The 21060-nt window shown below is 44.7% G+C and overlaps 2 protein-coding genes across 2 annotated transcripts in view; one reads left to right on the forward strand and one right to left on the reverse strand.

Annotated features, from left to right (window-relative positions):
* xrcc4 (X-ray repair complementing defective repair in Chinese hamster cells 4) overlaps positions 1–21060 on the forward strand; it is a 678103-nt gene that overhangs the window by 48706 nt on the left and 608337 nt on the right. The gene's annotated exons all lie outside the window — the stretch shown is intronic.
* tmem167a (transmembrane protein 167A) overlaps positions 1–21060 on the reverse strand; it is a 44532-nt gene that overhangs the window by 15593 nt on the left and 7879 nt on the right. Inside the window, exon 2 of the mRNA XM_068029641.1 lies at positions 7983–8092. Coding sequence (XP_067885742.1) covers positions 7983–8092 — 110 coding nt within the window. The remainder of the gene's footprint in view (positions 1–7982; positions 8093–21060) is intronic.

The following is a 21060-nucleotide window of genomic DNA, read 5'->3' on the forward strand; positions in this document are numbered from 1 at the left end:
GTTACGCGTGGAGTAGTGCAAGGAGCAGTGCTGTGCCTCAATTATTTACAATCTAGATCAATGATTTGGATGAAGAGACCAAATGCATGCTAAATTTGCTGATGACACAAAGATAGGTAGGAAAATAAGCTGTCAAGAGGAAAAAGCATCTACAAAGGGATTTAGGTAGGTTAAGTAAGTGGGCAAAAATTTGGCAGATGCAGTATAATGTGGGAAAAATGTGAACTTGTCCACTTTTGCAGGAAGAATAGGAAAGCAGAATATTTGAATGGAGAGAGATTGCAGAACTCTACAGTACCGGGGATCTGGGTGTCCTGGTACATGAATCACAAAAGGTTAGTATGTAGGTACAGCAAGTGATTATGAAGGCAAATGCAATGTTGGTGTTTATTGCAAGGGTAATTGAGTATAAAAGTATGGAAATGTTGCTACAGCTGTACAGGACCTTAGACTGCATCTGGAGTACTGTCTAGAGTTTTGGTCTCCTTACTTAAGGGATATATTTGCATTAGAGGCAGTTCAGAGAAGGTTCATTTGACTGATTCCTGGGATGAAGGGGTTGTCTTAGGGGGAACTATTGAGCAGATTGGGCCTCTCTACCTATTGGAATTTAGAAGGCAAGGTGATCTTATTGAAACATATAAAGATCCTGAGGAATCTTGACAGGGTGAATGCTGAAATGATGTTTCCCCTTGTGGGGGGGAGGGGGGGGTGGGGGGAGTCTAGAACTAGGGGACACAGTTTAAAAATTAGGTGCTTCCCATTTAACAGCGAGATGAGGAGAATTTTTTTCTGAGTGTCATTAATCTGAAATTCTCTTCCCCAGAGAGCAGCAGAGGCTGGGTCATTGAATATATTCAAGGCTGAGTTACATTTTTGAATCACAAGGGCGTCAAGAATTATTGGGGGCGGGGGCAAGATAGGAAGGTGGAGTTGAGGCCACAATCAGAACAGCATGATCTTTGCGAATGGCGAAGTAGGCTCGAGGGGCCGAATGGCCTATTCCTGCTCCTAATTCTTGTGTTCTTGGCTCCTGTTCCATTGCTTATTTTGTTACTGCAGAGACACAAGATGTACATGCAGATTTACACTGAAACAGGCTAATTCCTTCTGCCAGCATTTTTCTTTTTCCAGATGTAATGTTTCAGTTGTGCCTTCAAATCACTAGCACTGCATTTGGTAAGTGTTTATAGTGGATAAGGTTTAGTATGCTTTCTTGCATTTCAGTGGATGAGTGAGGGAAGCATTTACTTGCACCGATCTCCCCCCAGTCCCCCCAAAAATTTATGGTCAAAGTAACACATTTTTGAAGACATTTCAAACAGTAACTTGCACTGAATCCAGCAGAAAATGGAATACATCCACTTAACTGATACAAGTAGGGACAGTAGCTTCTCAGATGTTCAACTATGCAACACTGGTGTAATCTACAAACCTAATTGCTTATATGTGCTATATGAATGCATTTGTGTCTGTGGCATACCTGGGGAGGCACTTCCACCTTGGATGAAAAAAACACCTCTATGTGGATTGGCCAAGAGGAGTGTAAATATCTTAGGCAGATCTAAAGTGCCTCTCCAATGATGTGAATCTTCAGTCTTGTGGCTTGAAGGAAAAGATTATAATACTGTTGAACTACACTGTTTCTTTTTCCATGCTGTTAAATTTCTATCTTGCAGTTCAGGCAAACATTAAACTGAGATCAACTTAAGTCAGGGCAAAAATAGGGACCTTGAAGCAAGCACTTGACATAGTCAGTGGGGATGGCATGAAAAAATTAGAGAATCCTACATATGCTATTTTTGCTTGGCTGAACAAATGCTATGTTTTGAACTGTGGTGTGATGTAATAGATTTGTACATTTATTCAATGCACTAGATTTTGGCATCTGTTGAATGGAGTCTTCAAATCAAATCAACTGCAAAAGTAGCATTGGTCAGCATCTGTGGGGCTTTCACAGACCTGAAACATTGCTATTTTTCTCTCGACAGAGTATGTTCATACGACTGTCAATGACAGTATCGGTAAGAAGTGATCACGCACAATTTTTGTGAAAATGAAGTCCCATCTTCACGCTAAGGATACCCTCCATGTTGTGTGGCACTACTACGGTGATAAATGGGATAGATTCAGAACAGATCTGGAAGCTCAAAACTGGGCATCCATGAGGATGCTGTGGACCATCAGCAGTAGCAGAATTTTATTCAACTGCAAATCTCTAAACTCATGAACCAGCATATCCCTCACTCTACCACTACCATCAAGCCAGGGAATCAATGAAGAGAGCAGGAGAATATAACAGTAACAGCACCAGGCATACCTAAAAATGAAGTGTCAACCTGGCGAAGCTACACCACAGGACTACTTGCATGCCAAACAGCAGAAGATGATGTGTCATGCAAACCTGTCCTGCTACCTTCAGGGATCAGTGGACATACACTCCAAGGTCCCTCACTTACTCTACATTTCTCAGGGTCCTCCCATTTATTGGCTATTCTTTGCCTTTTTTGACCTCCCCAAATGTATTACCTCACAATTCTCTGGGTTAAATTCCATTTGCCACTTTTCTGCCCACCTGACTGTGGTGATATAATCCCGCAGTTTACAGCTATCCTCCTCGCTATCAACTATGCACCATTCAGGACTGCAGAACTTTGATCTGATATGTGGCTTGTGGGAATCGCTTGCCAGGCCAGCATTTATTGCTCATCCCTAATTGCCCATGAGAAGGTGGTGGTGAGCTGCATCTACCTGACAATGTGGAAAACTGCCCACCCATGTTCTATCCACAAAAAGGACAAATTGAATCTGGCCAATTATCACTCCATCAGTCTACTCTCAAAGTGATGGATGCTGTTGTCAATGGTGCTATTAAGCAGCACTTACACAGCAATAACCTGCTCACTGATTCACAGTTTGGGTTCACCAGGACCACTTGGCTCCTGACCTCATTAGGTCTTGGTCCAAAACATGGACAACAGAGCTGAATTTCAGGAGGGGAGGTGAGAGTGTCTGCCCTTGATATCAAGGCTGCGTTTGACCGAGTAAGGCATCATGGCATCCTAGCATAATTGAAGTCAATGGAATCAGGAGGAAAACTCTCCATGGGTTGGAGTCATAACTAGCACAAAGCAAGATGGTTGCTATTGGAGTCCAATCATCTCCACTCCAGGACATTGCTGCAGGAGTTCATCAGTGTTCTGTCTTCAGCCCAACCACCTTAAGTTGCCACGTCAATGACCTTCCCTCCATCATAAAGAGTCAGACATGGGGATGTTGCTAAGGATTGGACTCTGTTCAATACCATTCATGACTCTTCAGATGCTGAAGCATTCCATATCCATATGCAGCAAGACCTGAGCAACATTCAGGCTTGGGCTGATAAATGGCAAGTACCATTCGCACCACACAGGTGCCAGGCAATGACCATCGCCAACAAGGGAACACCTAACCATCTCCCCTTGACATTCAATAACATTACCATCGGTAAATCCCCCACTATCAACATCCTGCGGGGTTATCGTTGACCAGAAACTGAACTGGACCAGCCATATAAATGCTGTGGCTACAATAGATCAGAGGCCGGGAATTCTGCAGCGATTAACTCATCTCCTGACTCCCCAAAGCCTGACCAGCATCTACAAGGTAGAACTCAGGTGTATAATAGAATACTCTGCATTTGCCAGGATAGGTGCAACTCCAGCAACACTCAAGCAGCTTGATACCAACCAAGTCAAAACAGCCCCCTTGATCAGTACCCCATATACCACCTTAATTAATCATCCAGTTCCTCCACCACCGGTGCACAGCAACAGTGTATACCATCTACAAGATGCACTGCAGCAACTTGCCATGCTTCCTTCCAAACCTGCGACCTCTACCACCTAGAAGGACAAGAGCTGCAGATGCATGGGACCACCACCACCTGCAAGTACCCCTCCAAGCAACACAACATCCTGACTTGGAAATATATAGTCACTCCTTTACCAAAGCTGGGTCAAAAACCTTGAACTCCCTCCCTAACAGCACTGTGGGTGTACCTATACCTCATGAACAGCAGTGGTTCAAGAAAGGTAGCTCATCACCACCTTCTCAAGGACAATTAGGGATGGGCAACAAATGATGGCCTTGCCAGTGATGCTCACAACCCGTGAAAGAACTAAAAAAGTGCCACTAAAAATAAAAGCAAAATACCGCAGATGCTGGAAATCTGAAATAAAAACTGTTAAGTGCTGGAAATATTCAGCAGGTCAGGCAGCATCTGTAGAGACAGAAGCAGAGTTAATGATTCAGGTCTGTGACCTTTCATCAGAACTGGCAAAGGTTAGAAAAGAATTAGGTTTTAAGCAAATGAAGGGGGTGGGGAAGAGAACAAAAGGGATGGTGTGCGATAGGGCAGACGGCAGGAGAGACTAAATAACAAAGCTGTCCTGGGACAAAGGCAAAAGGCAAAGAATGTGTTAATGCATGTGGTGAAAGACAAAGCATTAATCCAGAGAGAGCGTTAATAGCAGAATAATGAGCAGCTGTTTACATAAAAAAACAGGCACATGACTAAAAAATTTTTTTGAAAAATAAAAAAGGCCAGTCATGCTCTGAAGTTACTGAACTCAATGTTGAGTCTGCAAGGCTGTAGAGTGCCTAATCAAAAGATCAGGTGCTGCTCCTCGAGCTTGCGTTGATGTTCACTGGCATACTGGAGCAGGCCAAAAACAGAAATGTGGCCATGTGAGTGCAGGTGGGGTGTTGAAATGGCATGCGACCGGAAGCTCAGGGTGATGCTTTCGGACTGAGCAGATGTGTTCCGCAAAGCGGTCACCCAATCTGCGTTTGGTTTCCCAATATAGAGGCGACCGCATTGTGAGCAGCGAATACAGTATACTAAGTTGAAGGAAGCACAATTAAATTGCTGCTTCACCTGGAAGGAGTGTTTGGGGCCTCGAATGGTGAGGAGAAAGGAGTTAAAAGGGCAGATATTGCACCTCCTGCGACTGCATGGGAAGGTGCCATGGGAAGGGGACGAGATGTCGGGGGTGATGAAGGAATGTCGCGAACTGAACGATCCCTTCGGAATGCTGACAGGGGAGGGGAAGGGAAGATGTGTTTGGTGGTGGCATCATGCTGGAGGTGGCAGAAAATGATCCTTTAGATGTGGAGGCTGGTGGGGTGGAAAATAAGGACAAGGGGAACCCTGTCACAGTTCTGGGAGAGATGGGAAGGGATGAGGGCAGATGTGTGGGTAATAGGTTGGACACGGTTGAAGGCCCTGTCAACCAAAGTGGGGGGGGGGGGGGGGGGGAAAAAAAAAAGAGAGATCCTCGGTTGAGGAAAAAGGAAGACATGTCAGAAGCGCTGTTGTGTAAGGTTGCATCAGAACAGATGCGTTGGAGACCGGGAAACAGAGAATGGGATGGAGTCCTTACAGGAAACAGGGTGTGAGGAAGTGCAGGACTTCCGTGGGACTCGGTGGGCTTATAATGAATATTAGTAGACAGCCTACCCCCAGAGATAGAAACAGAGAAGTTGAGGCAAGGAAGGAAAGTGTCGGAACTAGACCTTGTAAAGATGAGAGAAAGGTGGAAATTGGAGGCAAAGTTGATGATGTTTTCCAGTTTGGGGTGAGAGCAGGAAACGGCACTGATACAGTATCAATGTACCGGAAAGAGAGGCCTGTGTAGGACTGGAACAAGGAACATTTGACATATCCCACAAAAAATGACTAGATGTGTACATCAGGGTAAGGCAGTTATGAAGAGAGACTGGACAGGCTAGGGTTGCTTTCCTTAAGCAGAGAAGGCTGAGGGGGGACCTGATCGCGGCAAACAAAATTATAAGGGGCACTGATATCATAGATAGGAAGAAGCTTTTTCCCTTAGTGGAGGGATCAATAACCAGGGGGCATAGATTTAAGGTAAGGGGCAGGAGGTTTAGAGGGGATTTGAGGAAAAAAGTTTTTTTTACTCAAAGGGTGGTTGGAATCTGGAACAGACTACCTGAAGGGGTGGGAGAGGCAGGAACCCTCACAACATTTAAGAACTTTTTAGAGGTGCGCTTGAAACGCCATAGCAAACAAGGCTATGGGCCAAGTGCTGGAAAATGGGATTAGAATAGATAGATGCTCGATGGCCGGCACAGACACGATGGGCTGACAGGCCTGTTTCTGTGCTGTATGACCATGACTCTAAAAAGACAGGCATAACTAGGACCCATGCAAGTAGCCATAGCAACACCTTTTATTTGAAGGAAGTGAGTGGAGTTGAAGGCGAAGTTCCTCAATTTAAGAACAAGTTCAGCCAGGCGGAGGAGATGGTGGAGGATGGGGACTGGTTGGGCCTCTGCTCAAGGAAGAAGCTGAGAGCCTTCAGACTGTCCTGGTGGGGGATGGAGATGGGAAGAGACTGGACCAAGGGAGAAAAGAAGATAGAGTCAAGATAGGAAGAAATAAGTTCAGTGGGACAGGAACAGGCTGAAACGATGGCCCCACCAACCCCTTCACTTGCTAAAACCTAATTCTTTTCTAACCTTTGGCAGTTCTGATGAAAGATCACAGACCTGAAACGTTAACTCTGCTCCTCTCTCCACAGATGCAGCCTGACCTGCTGAGCATTTCCAACACTTCGGTTTATTTTAAAAATAGCGCCACATTGCATTTGATACAAGAGTGCGTGATTCAGAAAGATTCGCAATAATGAAACTTTAACATATGAAGAATGAAAATAGCTTGAATTGAAATCTTCCATTTGTGCTACTTCTAGAGCTTCTCCCAGCTAATAAACAGACATATGCACTTTCAGAAATCACAGCAGTTACCACCGAGGTGGAAGGAGTGCACTGTTGATTCAGTCCCACGTCTCTACAAGTCACAACATATATTTAAATTTTCCCACTTACCAAAACAATCAATCAGAAACTCTATTTTTCCTCAGAATAAAGCACACCAACTAGGTTTAACAACAAAATTATCAGTTTACTATAAACGAAACTTTAACCAATACGGAAGTAAAACATACACACAAATTGAAATATTAAAGCCCCTTATTTATCCTACACACACACACAACCAGTTAACCAGGAAAAAGAGATTTTTGTTTACAGCTGTTACAAAGAAATAGAAGGAATAACAAAAAACACTTAGGCTGAAAAGAAGGTATGGAAGGATGTCCCAAAGACTTCGATGGTTGTCAATCTGATCTTCCTAGAACAGTTATTTCCAGACGATGATGATCAGTTTAGTTGGGTTTTCCAAGAGATGCAGCGACCGAAGGTTTCAGTCAGGTCTTACATCAGAAATGCTGCAACAAAGGTTTCAGTTCCACACATTTGACACGCAAGTTCTTTAATCATGCAGGCTTTCTTCAAATACAGGAGGAAATAGGAATCCAAAACACTGGAGATACAGGATTGGTTTTCAACAGAAATATGCAGGGTCTTCTGTTTCAGGCCAAACATCAACCAGCTTTTTTAAAAAAAAAACAGCTTAAATTGAAACTAAAACTTTTCAGTCTCATGACAACCATAAATCTTGGCTTATCACTTCTTCATAAACATCTCTCCAGGTCAAACAACCCTGCTGGGTTTAAATTTGAAAACGGGTGCCTTCCAGTAATACTTGTTTACTAGCCAAAACCAGGAACCTTCTGGTAGCTTCTTTAAAAAAAACCCAAAAAAGTTCAGTAATCTCTTCAAAATTCCAGATGAATCAGTGTCCAAAATTCAAATACAAGTACTTAAAACATATTTTACAAAATAGAAGCAATTTCATAACACAGCACAAATGTGAAAGGGTTAATTTGGGGATAAACTTGTTAGGGACAAACCTGTCAATTTCCAAAGACATGAAATTATGAACAACCAGTATTAAATATTTTTTTCAAGTACAACCTGCTGCATATGGCTGTTTTAATTGCTGAAAAAGTGTTCAAGTCAAGACCACCTTCAATTTCAATCATCTATTCAACCAACAGAAAATATAATGCACTTACCCAGTTTTATTCTTGTCCAGAACACTAGGAGCTAGGGCTCTGATGTAAGCACAGGTACAAATGAGGAGTAGTATCACCGTCAGTAGACTCTGAAAGTTGAAAATTGCCGACTGTGGAGATAAAAAATTACAAATAAATTGGATTTGTGGCTACTGGAATATGGATTACTGTAAATTCAGACCTTTAAAAAGTAACAATGCAAAAAAATTAACTGGAACAGGAAAACACAAATGTTTATACATTTTGGGTAAAATTAGAATTAGAACATTACAGCGCAGTACAGGCCCTTCGGCCCTCGATGTTGCGCCGACCTGTGAAACCATCTGACCTACACTATTCCATTTTCATCCATATGTCTATCCAATGACCACTTAAATGCCCTTAAAGTTGGCGAGTCTACTACTGTTGCAGGCAGGGCATTCCACGCCCCTACTACTCTGAGTAAAGAAACTACCTCTGACATCTGTCCTATATCAATCACCCCTCAACTTAAAGCTATGTCCCCTCGTGTTTGCCATCATCATCCGAGGAAAAAGACTCTCACTATCCACCCTATCTAACCCTCTGATTATCTTATATGTCTCTATTAAGTCACCTCTCCTCCTCCTCCTTCTCTCCAACGAAAACAACCTCAAGTCCCTCAGCCTTTCCTCGTAAGACCTTCCCTCCATACCAGGCAACATCCTAGTAAATCTCCTCTGCACCCTTCCATAGCTTCCACATCCTTCCTATAATGCGGTGACCAGAACTGCACGCAATACTCCAGGTGCGGTCTCACCAGAGTTTTGTACAGCTGCAGTATGACCTCGTGGCTCCGAAACTCGATCCCCCTACTAATAAAAGCTAACACACCATATGCCTTCTTAACAGCCCTATTAACCTGGGTAGCAACCTTCAGGGATTTATGCACCTGGACATCAAGATCTCTCTGTTCATCTACACTACCAAGAATCTTCCCATTAGCCCAGTACTCTGCATTCCTGTTACTCCTTCCAAAGTGAATCACCTCGCACTTTTCCACATTAAACTCCATTTGCCATCTCTCAGCCCAGCTCTGCAGCCTATCTATGTCCCTCTGAACCCTACAACATCCTTCGGCACTATCCACAACTCCACCGACCTTAGTGTCATCCGCAAATTTACTAACCCACCCTTCTACACCCTCTTCCAGGTCATTTATAAAAATGACAAACAGCAGTGGCCCCAAAACAGATCCTTGCGGTACACCACTAGTAACTAAACTCCAGGATGAACATTTGCCATCAAACACCACCCTCTGTCTTCTTTCAGCTAGCCAATTTCTGATCCAAAGCTCTAAATCACCTTCAACCCCACACTTCCGTATTTTCTGCAATAGCCTACCATGGGGAACCTTATCAAACGCCTTACTGAAATCCATATACACCACATCCACTGCTTTACCCTCATCCACCTGTTTGGTCACCTTCTCGAAAAACTCAATAAGGTTTGTGAGGCACGACCTACCCGTCATAAAACCGTGCTGACTATCGCTAATGAAATTATTCTTTTCAAGATGATTATAAATCCTGTCTCTTATAACCTTTTCCAACATTTTACCCACAACCAAAGTAAGGCTCACAGGTCTATAATTACCAGGGCTGTCTCTACTCCCCTTCTTGAAGGGGACAACATTTGCTATCCTCCAGTCTTCCAGCACTATTCCTGTCGACAAGAACGACATAAAGATCAAACTGCTGTGTATTACAATAGATACCTACTAGAAAAGATCGGATGCCCACCAAAGCTACTAAGTATCATCACCTCATTCCATGACAATATGAAAGGCACAATTCAACATGGTGGCTCCTCATCAGAGCCCTTTCCTATCCTGAGTGGCGTGAAACAGGGCTGTGTTCTCGCACCCACACTTTTTGTGATTTTCTTCTCCCTGCTGCTTTCACATGCGTTCAAGTCCTCTGAAGAAGGAATTTTCCTCCACACAAGATCAGGGGGCAGGTTGTTCAACCTTGCCCGTCTAAGAGCGAAGTCCAAAGTACGGAAAGTCATCAGGGAACACCTCTTTGCTGACGATGCTGCTTTAACATCTCACACTGAAGAGTGCCTGCAGAGTCTCATCGACAGGTTTGCGGCTGCCTGCAATGAATTTGGCCTAACCATCAGCCTCAAGAAAATGAACATCATGGGGCAGGACGTCAGTAATGCTCCATCCATCAATATTGGCGACCACGGTCTGGAAGTGGTTCAAGAGTTCACCTACCTAGGCTCAACTATCACCAGTAACCTGTCTCTAGATGCAGAAATCAACAAGCGCATGGGTAAGGCTTCCACTGCTATGTCCAGACTGGCCAAGAGAGTGTGCGAAAATGGCGCACTGACACGGAACACAAAAGTCCGAGTGTATCAGGCCCATGTCCTCAGTACCTTGCTCTACGGCAGCGAGGCCTGGACAACGTATGCCAGCCAAGAGCGACGTCTCAATTTATTCCATCTTCGCTGCCTCCGGAGAATACTTGGCATCAGGTGGCAGGACCGTATCTCCAACACAGAAGACCTCGAGGCGGCCAACATGCCCAGCTTGTACACACTACTGAGTCAGCGGCGCTTGAGATGGCTTGGCCATGTGAGCCGCATGGAAGATGGCAGGATCCCCAAAGACACATTGTACAGCAAGCTTGTCACTGGTATCAGACCCACCGGCAGTCCACGTCTCCGCTTTAAAGACGTCTGCAAACGCGACATGAAATCCTGTGACATTGATCACAAGTCGTGGGAGTCAGTTGCCAGCGTTCGCCAGAGCTGGCGGGCAGCCATAAAGACAGGACTAAAATGTGGTGAGTCGAAGAGACTTAGTAGTTGGCAGGAAAAAAGACAGAGGCGCAACTGTGCAACAGCTCCGACAAACAAATTTCTCTGCAGCACCTGTGGAAGAGCCTGTCACTCTAGAATTGGCCTTTATAGCCACTCCAGGCGCTGCTTCACAAACCACTGACCACCTCCAGGCACGTATCCATTGTCTCTCGAGATAAGGAGGCCCAAAAGAAAAGAAACAATAGATACCAGATGTTCAACGTTGAAATAAAAAAACAATGCAAGTCTGGTTCCCTTTAACTATACAATGCTCCAGGATCTAGTTTAAAGCTACAAACTGCCCTACACATTGAAGAGTGAAATCCAAGCTACATGTCAGTATTTTAAAAAAAATGTAAATATGAGCTGCATTTCCAAAACGATAAAACTACGGTCAATTAGTCAGAGAAACTATACTTTCAGATATAACTAGAATGTATTAAATATAAGTGTATCAAATTTTATTTAAAATTGTATTCTATTAGGTCAACATTTAAATCTTTCATTTATCAAAACATACCAAATACTAACATTGAGCTGCAAGTAGAATTTTTATAGTTTGACAGTTCTCTGTCCCATAAAAAGTAGTGTGGCAAAGAACAGTACAGGAACAGGCTATTCAGCCCTCCAAGCCTGCGCCGATCTTGATGCCTGTCCAAACTAAAATCTTCTGCACTTCCGGTATTTTTGAAAAATGTACTGGCATTGCAATGTATAAAAAAAGGCGTCTGGGGAAGCGGGAAATGTACACTGATAGAATAGACACTTGATGGCATTTTAGAAATTATTATGCTACATGCCAATTGCTCATATATTGTGCAAACTCAGCTTTAGAACCAGTGTCTGCTTGTCCATAATGATGAACATACTTCCTGCATTCTTTGGAAATTGCCCCAATGACTATGGTTCAGCTTTAATGTACATTGTACTGACGGACAGTGTTGCTGGCCATCATAATTTGTAGCACAGTTTGGAATCTTGGCCATCCCCAATAAGAGAGTCCAAACACCTCCCCATGTCATTCAATAGTATTACCATTGCTGAATCCCCTACCATCAACATCACATCCTGGGGTAGTTGGTGGGGGTTGTTGATCACTGACCAGAAGATCAAGTGCACCAGCCACAACTACTACAGCAAGTCAGAGGCTTGGCATTTTGCAGCAAATGACTCACCTCCTGACTTTGCAAAACATCTCAGCCATCTGCAAGGAACAAGTAGGCAGTGTGATGGAATACTTTTCATTGCTTGGATAGGTGCAACTGCAGAAACACTCAAGATGCCCCATCCAGAACAAAGCAGTCTTCTTGATTGGCAGTCCTTCGGGATCAAGGATGACTTGTTTCCATTCCACTTCAGAAATGGCTGCCAAGTCCAATGCGTAATCTACAGACTCTGCCACGAGGAACAGGTTGTAGTTACAGTTACAGAGATACAGCACTGAAACAGGCCCTTCGGCCCACCGAGTCTGTGCCGACCATCAACCACCCATTGATACTAATCCTACACTAATCCCATATTCCTACCACCTGTTCCTACATTTCCCTAGCACCTACCTATACTCGGGGCAATTTATAATGGCCAATTAACCTATCAACCAGCAAGTCTTTTTGGCTTGTGGGAGGAAACTGGAGCACCCGGAGGAAACCCACGCAGACACAGGGAGAACTTGCAAACTCCACACAGGCAGTACCCAGAATTGAACCCGGGTCGCTGGAGCTGTGAGGCTGCGGTGCTAACCACTGCGCCACTGTAAGTAGTTGAGTAATTTGGAGATTTGTGCGGTCCTTCAGACACCTCAACTTTGCCTCCGCTTGTTCCGGACGAAGTCCCTCGAGGTGTCCAATGCCTTTACTTATGAGCTTTCTCCATGTACGACTGTCACGAGGCAGGGACTCCCATGAGTTAATGGGGATGTTTGATGTCTTCAGGGATGCTTTGAGGATATCTCTAAAGCATTTCCGCTGTCCTCCTGGGAGTCTCCTGCCACAACCACGTTCTGAGTAGACCCATTCATCCGCCTCCAGCATTCTCCCTCTACCTGGACCCCTCCCTCTGGCGTCTTACCCGCTCTTGGTCTTTTCATTGAAAATTGTCGACGAGACATTGGTTCATCTCAATTTCTCTGCCCCCCTCACTCACTCTAACCTGTCCTCCTCTGAACTTGCCGCACTCCGTACTCTCAGGTCTAACCCCGACATTGTCATCAAACCTGCAGACAAGGGTGGTGCTGTTGTTGTATGGCGTACCGACCTCTACCTTGCAGAGGTTCAGCGCCAACTCTCAGACACTTCTTCCTACTTCCCTCGGACCATGACCCCACCACCGATCATCAAGCGACTGTCCACAGGACTGTCACTGACCTCATCTCCTCTGGAGATCTTCCATCTACAGCTTCCAACCTCACAGACCCACAACCCTGGACAGCTCGCTCTACATCCTTCCCAAAATCCACAAACAGGACTATCCTGGCAGACCCACTGTTTCAGCCTGTTACTTCCCCACTGAACGTATTTCTTCCTATCTTGACTCCCCTCGTACAGTCTCTTCCCACCTACATCCGTGACTCTCCTGACTCCAAACATCATTTTGACAAATTCCAGTTTCCTGGCCCCAACCACCTCCTCTTCACTATGGACGTCCAATCTCTCTACACCGCCATCCCCCACCAGGATGGTTTGAGGGCTCTCCGCTTCTTCCTTGAGCAGAGGCCCAACCAGTACCCATCCACCGCCATCCTCTAGTGCCTGGCTAAACTTGTTTTCACATTGAACAACTTCTCCTTCAACTCCACTCACTTCCTTCAAGTAAAAGGTGTTGCTATGGGTACCCGCACAGGCCCTAGTTATGCCTGTCCTTGTTCCAGTCCTACTCAGGCCCCCTCCCCCAACTCTTTTTCCAGTACATTGATGACTCTTTTGGTGCCGTTTCCTGCTCCCGCCCGGAACTGGAAAACTTTATCAACTTTGCTTCTAATTTCCACCCTTCTCTCACCTTTACATGGTTCATCTCCGACACTTCCTTTCCATTCCTAGACTTCTCTGTCTCCATCTCTGGGGATAAGCTGTCTACTAATATTCATTATAAGCCCACCGACTCCCACAGCTACCTCGACTACACTTCTTCACACCCTGCCGCCTGGAAGGACTCCATTCCATTCTCCCAGTTTCTCCGTCTCTGACGCATCTGCTCGATGATGCTACCTTCCATGACAGCGCTTCAGATAGGTCAGTGGTGGAGGGAGTGAATGTTTGTGGATGGGGTGCCAATCAAGCAGGCTGCTTTGTCCTGGATGGTGTTGAGCTTCTTGAGTGCTGTTGGAGCTGCACCCATCCAGGCAAGTGGAGAATATTCCATCACACTCCTGACTTGTGTTGTGTAGATGGTGGACAGGCTTTGGGGAGTCAGGTGGTGCTAACTGCTGCAGGATTCCTAGCCTCTGACCTGCTCTTGTATTTATATATGGCTGGTCCAGTTCAGTTTCTTGTCAATGGTAACCCCAAGCATGTTGATGGTGGGGGATTCAGCAATCGTAATGCCGTTCAATGTCAAGGGAAGATGGCTAGATTCTTTCGTTTCTTCCCCTCACTAGAATGATGTAGTCGAGTAGGTACCAGTGTTTGGACTGCGGGTGTTGCCATGAGGTCCTGTGTTTGTTTCACTGGTGGAACAGTGCATTAGTTATGACAAGGTCCTGTTCAAGGCATTTTATCAGGAAGAGGACTCCGTTAGAGTTTACCTTCCTTCCTCCTTTCTTGGCAATCACCCCCTCCCAGAGGCTCATTTCCTTCCCGACTCTGGCATTGAAGTCACCGAGGAGGATCAGGTTCTCATCTTCTGGGACTTGGACTAGAGATTGTTTAAGGTCAGTGTAGAATCTTTCCTTGGCCTCATCTGTTGCTTCAAGAATAGGAAATGCATGCACTGATGACAGTGGCATGCTGCTGGTTTCTTGTTCGGGTGAGCCAGGCAGTCATGAGGTGCTCGCTTATCCCACACAGGCAGTCTCCAGACAGGCTTGTTTTTGATGGTGAAGCCCACTTCCAGAAGAGGAATAAAGTCTTCGTGGTGACCGCCTTGCTCCTTCAGTTGGCCCTCTGCTGCACGTTGTATCTCACTTATGGCAGCAATGTCAATGTCTAGGCGCCTGAGTTCCTGAGCTTTGACAGCGGTGAGGCACTCAGGTCTGTCACTGTTGGGATTGTCCGTGAGGATCCTGACATTCCAGGTCCCAAACTTCATTTTGGTGAGTGGACGATACCTCTCTTTTTTTAAAAAAAGATGAAGCGGTCGTTTCACGCTGGCTGCAGGGAGTGAGAGTGGGTGTAGGAGCGACAGCAGAGCGGGAAGCCTGGTCGGTGTCGGGTGGCAGGCACCGCAATCTCCAGGGGATCGGTCGTAGCAGTAAGTCCTCAGCCCGATAGACGCACTCTCCCCACTACGCTTTGTCCTCCAGCCCTGCTCTGCTCTCATTCCCCCAAATAATAAGAATCACAGTCCTATACTCACATTTTACCATTCTGCAGCATGTTGATACCCAAGTACATGCCCCACTGGACCTATTCATGAGTGGTGCTCACTTGGCGTTTCCCGCCCTCCCCCATCTTAGACACACACCCAGTGAGCATATGTGGGGACCGAGCATCCACTCTCCGGGCTCCCTCCGCCAGCCCCTGGGTCTTCCAGGTAGGAATAATCTACCAAACAGCACTGTGGGAGTACCATCTTCTCAAGGGCAACCAGAGATGGACAATAAATGCTGGCTTTTCCAGCCACAATATTCAAAAGAATGTCTTAAATAAAAGTACATGAACAGATCTTCATAAATAGCAACTGCTGCATTCCACAGGGACGCCACCAGAACCCAATACCTGTTCTGTCGCCATTTGTAACTCAATTATCAGTGCGGAGATGCTCAAATTCGCATTACCTGTGCTCTGCAGATGCCATTATTCACTATGACCCAGTCTGTGTTTCAATGTTTGTATACTCAGCAAAACTGTCATAGTGGGAGGGGAAATTGATGGAGAGGGGTCACAAGTAACAGAAAGTCCAACCCTAAGGTAAAAGTGTTTATGCAACCAATTCATGAACAGAATTAAAGTGGAATAATTCACATTAAACAAAAAGAGAGCTTTGCATCTCTGATCATGCATTTCTAAGCAAGGTAAATTATTTTGCCCTTGGAACATTCGAGAGCAAGGCGGCCAATTCCATCACCTGCAATATTCTCCTAAAAACACCCTGAAGCACTGTAAAGGATTCAATGTTTCTGTGGGAATAATTTACAATACTTTTGCAACCCAAAATGTATATTCCAACAACTAAAAATACATAAGTTTAGATGGAGTTAATACACTCACACCCAGTCTGAGCAGTTTTCCCACAAGGGAAGTCAATCTTAGGATTAGAGCTCGGCCATTTAGCAGTGAAATCAGGTAGAAGTTTGGAACTCTCACCAAAAGGTGCTGGATGCAGGATCATTAAGGGACATGGAGTTGAGGTGCGTTGAGTCATGATCCAATTGAATGACAGAACAGTGAAGGGTCTATTTCACTTCCCAGTGTTCAGCACATAAGGCATAATACAAATTGAAAATACTATTTTTATTTTATTCAAAAATAATCGCCTGGGAAATCCAGAACAGCAGAATCAGGTCTTCTTCCCGAGAGAAGATGGACACTACGAGGCCACAATATAAAAAAAGGAAATGAATCGGTCAAGGTTCGATTGCATCTGAACAACTCGTTTGTTTTTGTACTTAAAATATCTGGAACTGTATTCTTGGTGCAGATGTTTTCAAATTGTCCCAAAATGTATCAAGCGTCAAAAACCATCTTTCAGGAAGATGGGTCGGGAAAACAAAGAAGAGGTAATGATAATGCAGCAGGTCACCAGACTCCTCAAGAAAATACATCCTCTGTCTTCAATGTTTGCATTCCATTCATAAACCCACAGAATGTTGGACATACTTGCAGCTTAAGCTACAAGCCTCTGTACTATTACCCTTTCAATGTAAAGATTTGCTTTCACGTGCCACAGGTTTATATTAAGAGCTGTTTGGCTGTCAGCTTTATTTTGTGTTTGCAGAGCTGTAGGGGCTTTCAATTGTGCCATCTAGCTCTAGGTTTAGGTGTTGACTGATTGGCTAACATCACAACTATGCACAGTAAAAATCAAAGGAGTTTAATACAGGCATCCCAGACTGCAGAGTTGTCGCATAGGATGTCGATGCTCACGAGACATGTGGCGATCAGATCACCATATTTGCCACATGATATAAAATGGTAGGCAGGTTGGCATCCTTCCATCTAGGAAAGACACACAGCAAACAATCCATTTAGGTGGGGCATCTTCTCCTGGTGCACCTTTGCTGATGGATGCGAAGGCTGATCCTCGAGAAGCTTGACACAAGCTTACCTAGTGTTTGTTTGCATGGTATCTCCCTCTCCTTTGCACAGCTGTTTTGGCTACTTTTAGGCGATGCATTGTCTTAGCTGTTGGGTTTATGTTGTGCAAAATGTAGGCTTTTTTTTGCATCAGTAACAAATATCATCTCAGCTGATTAGGTCTCAAACCAGCCCATGTTGCGGGTTCCGCCTTAACAAATGATGCTTCTGTTGCTTCATAGATGATTGAAACTTGGAAGTCACTAAGCTAATCGATGCCAGCATCAGTACTTCCTGTTAAGGCTTTGGTGGGTAGCAAGCATTCTATGACACCTTGGGTGATGTTCTAAAGAACATCCCAAACGGCAAAAGGTTGTTCATGCTGGGTGACTTGAAAGCATGAGTTGGGCAGACTGTGATTCATGGCCAACGTGCCTCGGTCATCATGGGGTGAGAAAGATCAACAATAACAGACAACGCCTTCTTGAGTTTGTGCCCTGAAATGAACTCTGCATCACCAACACCTTCTTCCAGGGCAGACATCGCCACAAGGCATCATGGTGTCACATTGGCACCAAATAGACGCGATCTGCCCAGTGTTCATCACACCCGCACCTACCATAGCGCAGATTGTGCCAATGACCACTCTTATCAGCAGCAGAGCAAAGTTGCCCTCCTAAAAGTTCCACAGCTCCAAACACGACGGCCCACCATGCACCAACATCCCTTGTATAAGCAATGATACAAAATATATGCAATTTTAATAAAACAAATGTGCAATCTTTTGAAAATAGATTTGAGGTTTTAAACCATCAGCAATCAAGACCGAGACACTCGCTGCCAGAGCTTGAACAGCTTCAAAAAGGACTTTGCAATACAACTGTTCAGCAAAGTCTCAAAGGGTGGTGACGATCTATTAACAGTTTGACAGTGTGCTCCAGTTATTGCAAAAAAACAAATTTCTTCAAAAGTAAATTGTCTCTTTTGTCAGAATTGATACATTAGGAGATCCAGGGAGGGAAAAGACTCGAGAAATCTCTACATATTAGTTTTTGCTCTGACAGTTACCTGCTTACGCTCTGTCGTCTGCCTATTCTGAAACAGCGTCTGGACATTTAATAGACCTTTGGCTCATGGCCAACTTCTTGTAATCTCTCCTTTTATACCAATAACGGCCTATTCCTTTAAATTGTTGGTTTCAGCAAATTTATTAAGATGAAGGCTGCACTGATATTGCTGAGCCGCCCAGTTGCCAAAACTGACCATTTCAACCCTCACTGGCAGCCATGCAGTGCTGTCCATCGCTCACACACCTAGACTGTTTACTAAAACCAACTACCAGCTAAACAAAACCAAGTACTTCAGTTAGCATCCTGAGTCACTAGATCCCCAAAGAAAATTGAGAGCAATCGGATCGCTGTCCTTCTGAATGCTGGCACTGCTTTCCCAGATCTTCACAAAGCAGTCCCACAGATCTAAAATGTATTGTCATTTGGAGGTACCCAGAGAGAACTGGAACTGCGAAGGTCATAAACAGTGGCCTATTTTTTGTTTCATTGAGCAAGTGGCTCTTCAGCTTCCAGGGCATTTGAAACCCGACAACTGAACTACAATCTGATAAACATAGTCACTGTCTGACCGATATGAGACTCCTGTCTAACGTAAAAGGATAGTTCAGAAAATTGAAGCTCATGGAATAGGAGTGCCAGTGTCCAATTGGATAGGCTTATGGACAGAAAACAGCAAGTCTTGGTAAATGGTTGTTTTTCAGACTGGAGGATGGTAGACAGCGGTGTTTCCCTAAGGGTCAGTACTGGGACCACTGCCTTTTTATTAACTATATACAAATGACTTCCATCTTGGAATACAGAGTAGAATCTCAAAATTTTCTGATGACACCAAACTTGGAGCTGCAGCAAAAAGTGAGGACGGTATGAACCATCTGCAACAGGACATAGATAGGCTCGCAGAATGGGCAGAGAGGTAGCAGATGGAATTTAATACTGAAAAAGTGCAAGGTGATGCATTTTGGCAGAAGGAATAGGGAGAGGCAATATATACTTAATGGCACAGTTCTGAAGAGTGTGCAGGAACCGAGGGACCCAGGGGTGCATGTGCATAGATCACTGAAGGTGGCAGGACATATTGAGAGAGAGTGGTTAGTAAAGAATATGGGATCTTGGGATTCATAAATAGATGCATTGAGTACAAAAGTAGGGATGTTATGCTGAATCTTTATAAAGCTCTGGTTAGGCCCCAACTGGAGTATCGTGTCCAGTTCTGGTCACCACACTTCAGGAAGGATGTGAGGGTCCAGACGAGATTTACCAGAATGCTTCCAAGGACAGAGGATTTTAGTTACAAGGTTAGGCTGAAAAAACTTGGTTTGTGTGCCTTGGAATAAAGGAGAAGGAGGGGAGATTCGATAAAAGTATACAAGATTATGACAGACTTAGATAAATTAGACAAGGAAAAGCTGTTCCCATTAACAAATGGTATAAGGACAAGAAGACACAGACTGAAAGTTTACGGCGAATGATTAAGGGGTATTAAGAGGAAGCACTTTTTTTTTTAATAAACGCCGCGGGTGGCAATGACCTGGAACTCCCTGTCCACAAGGGTGGCGGAAGCGGAGTTGATCAATGACTTCAAGAGGAAGGTGAATGGCCACCCAAGAGAAATAGACTTGCAGGGCTACGAGGATCAAGCCTGGCGAGTAGGACTGACAGCTTAGCTCCATGGAGAGCCGGCATGGACTCGATTGGACGAGCGGCCTCCTCTGTGCCGTAAATGACTATGACTAATGTGGTTGATTCTTCCTTGCTCAGTTAGGGATGGACGACAAAAAGCAGTCTGGAGAATGACACCCATATTCATACCCACTTCTGCAATTTAACACAACTCAGTATTGTGTGGCTCTAAAAATGAACAGCACCAATATGCCACATCTGTGGCCGATTTGCCACGTGTGATGAGTGCATTGGACAACACTGCCTGACTGAAATTGAGATTAAGTGTTAGCGTTCAACCATTTTTCATAAATTACTACATATTATGAGACCATCTCTAGCAATCTCAATCCTCATCTACTTTTTCGCTTGTGCTTTTTAAAAAAATTCTTTCATGGGATGTGACGTCGCTGGCAAAGCCAGCATTTGTTGCCCATCAAACTGAGTGGCTTGCTAGGCCATTTCAGAGGGCGGTTCAGTCAACTGCATTGTTGTGGGTCTGGAGTCACATGTTGGCCAGACCAGGCAAGGACAGCAGATTTCCTTCCCTACAGGACATTAGTGCTATCCCTTGGTGAAATCAGCTAGAGGCTTTATCTCCACGCCCTTACTCAACTCACCCACTCCTACAGAAAGGCAGACTGCTCGTTTGGTAACCAATCCTAGATGAGCTGTAACTTTATCAAAGCTGAACACTGGGATGTTTGGGCTCCATCACAAATTCTCACCTCACCATCAACTTCATTCCCTTCTTAGATCCAATTATTTTGTGCTTTGTAAGTCAGTTTTCCATCCTTCATAAACAATCACACATTCACCTATCAGCGTCTCCTATGCTGCACAAGTCCTAACTCCATCATCCTCACTGAATTACGTTAGTCTCAGTCCCCCAACAACTGATGAGTAAATCCCTCCATGGTCTTTCCCCTCTCTATAAGTTTCTCCAGCCTTATCTTCCAAAATTCTTCCTCTGATGTTAGCCTCCATTGCAAGCCTTTAGGTCCGATTCTACGGAATTCCCTCCCTAAATCTCATTACTTCTCCACCTTCATCTCCAGAATCCTATTTAAATAAACTTGGTTTTTTATCCACGCTTATGGTTACTCCTCTGAACGACTTTTTTGGCGCACC

The sequence above is a fragment of the Heterodontus francisci genome, chromosome 4, assembly GCF_036365525.1.
Source record: "Heterodontus francisci isolate sHetFra1 chromosome 4, sHetFra1.hap1, whole genome shotgun sequence".
Taxonomy (NCBI): domain Eukaryota; kingdom Metazoa; phylum Chordata; class Chondrichthyes; order Heterodontiformes; family Heterodontidae; genus Heterodontus; species Heterodontus francisci.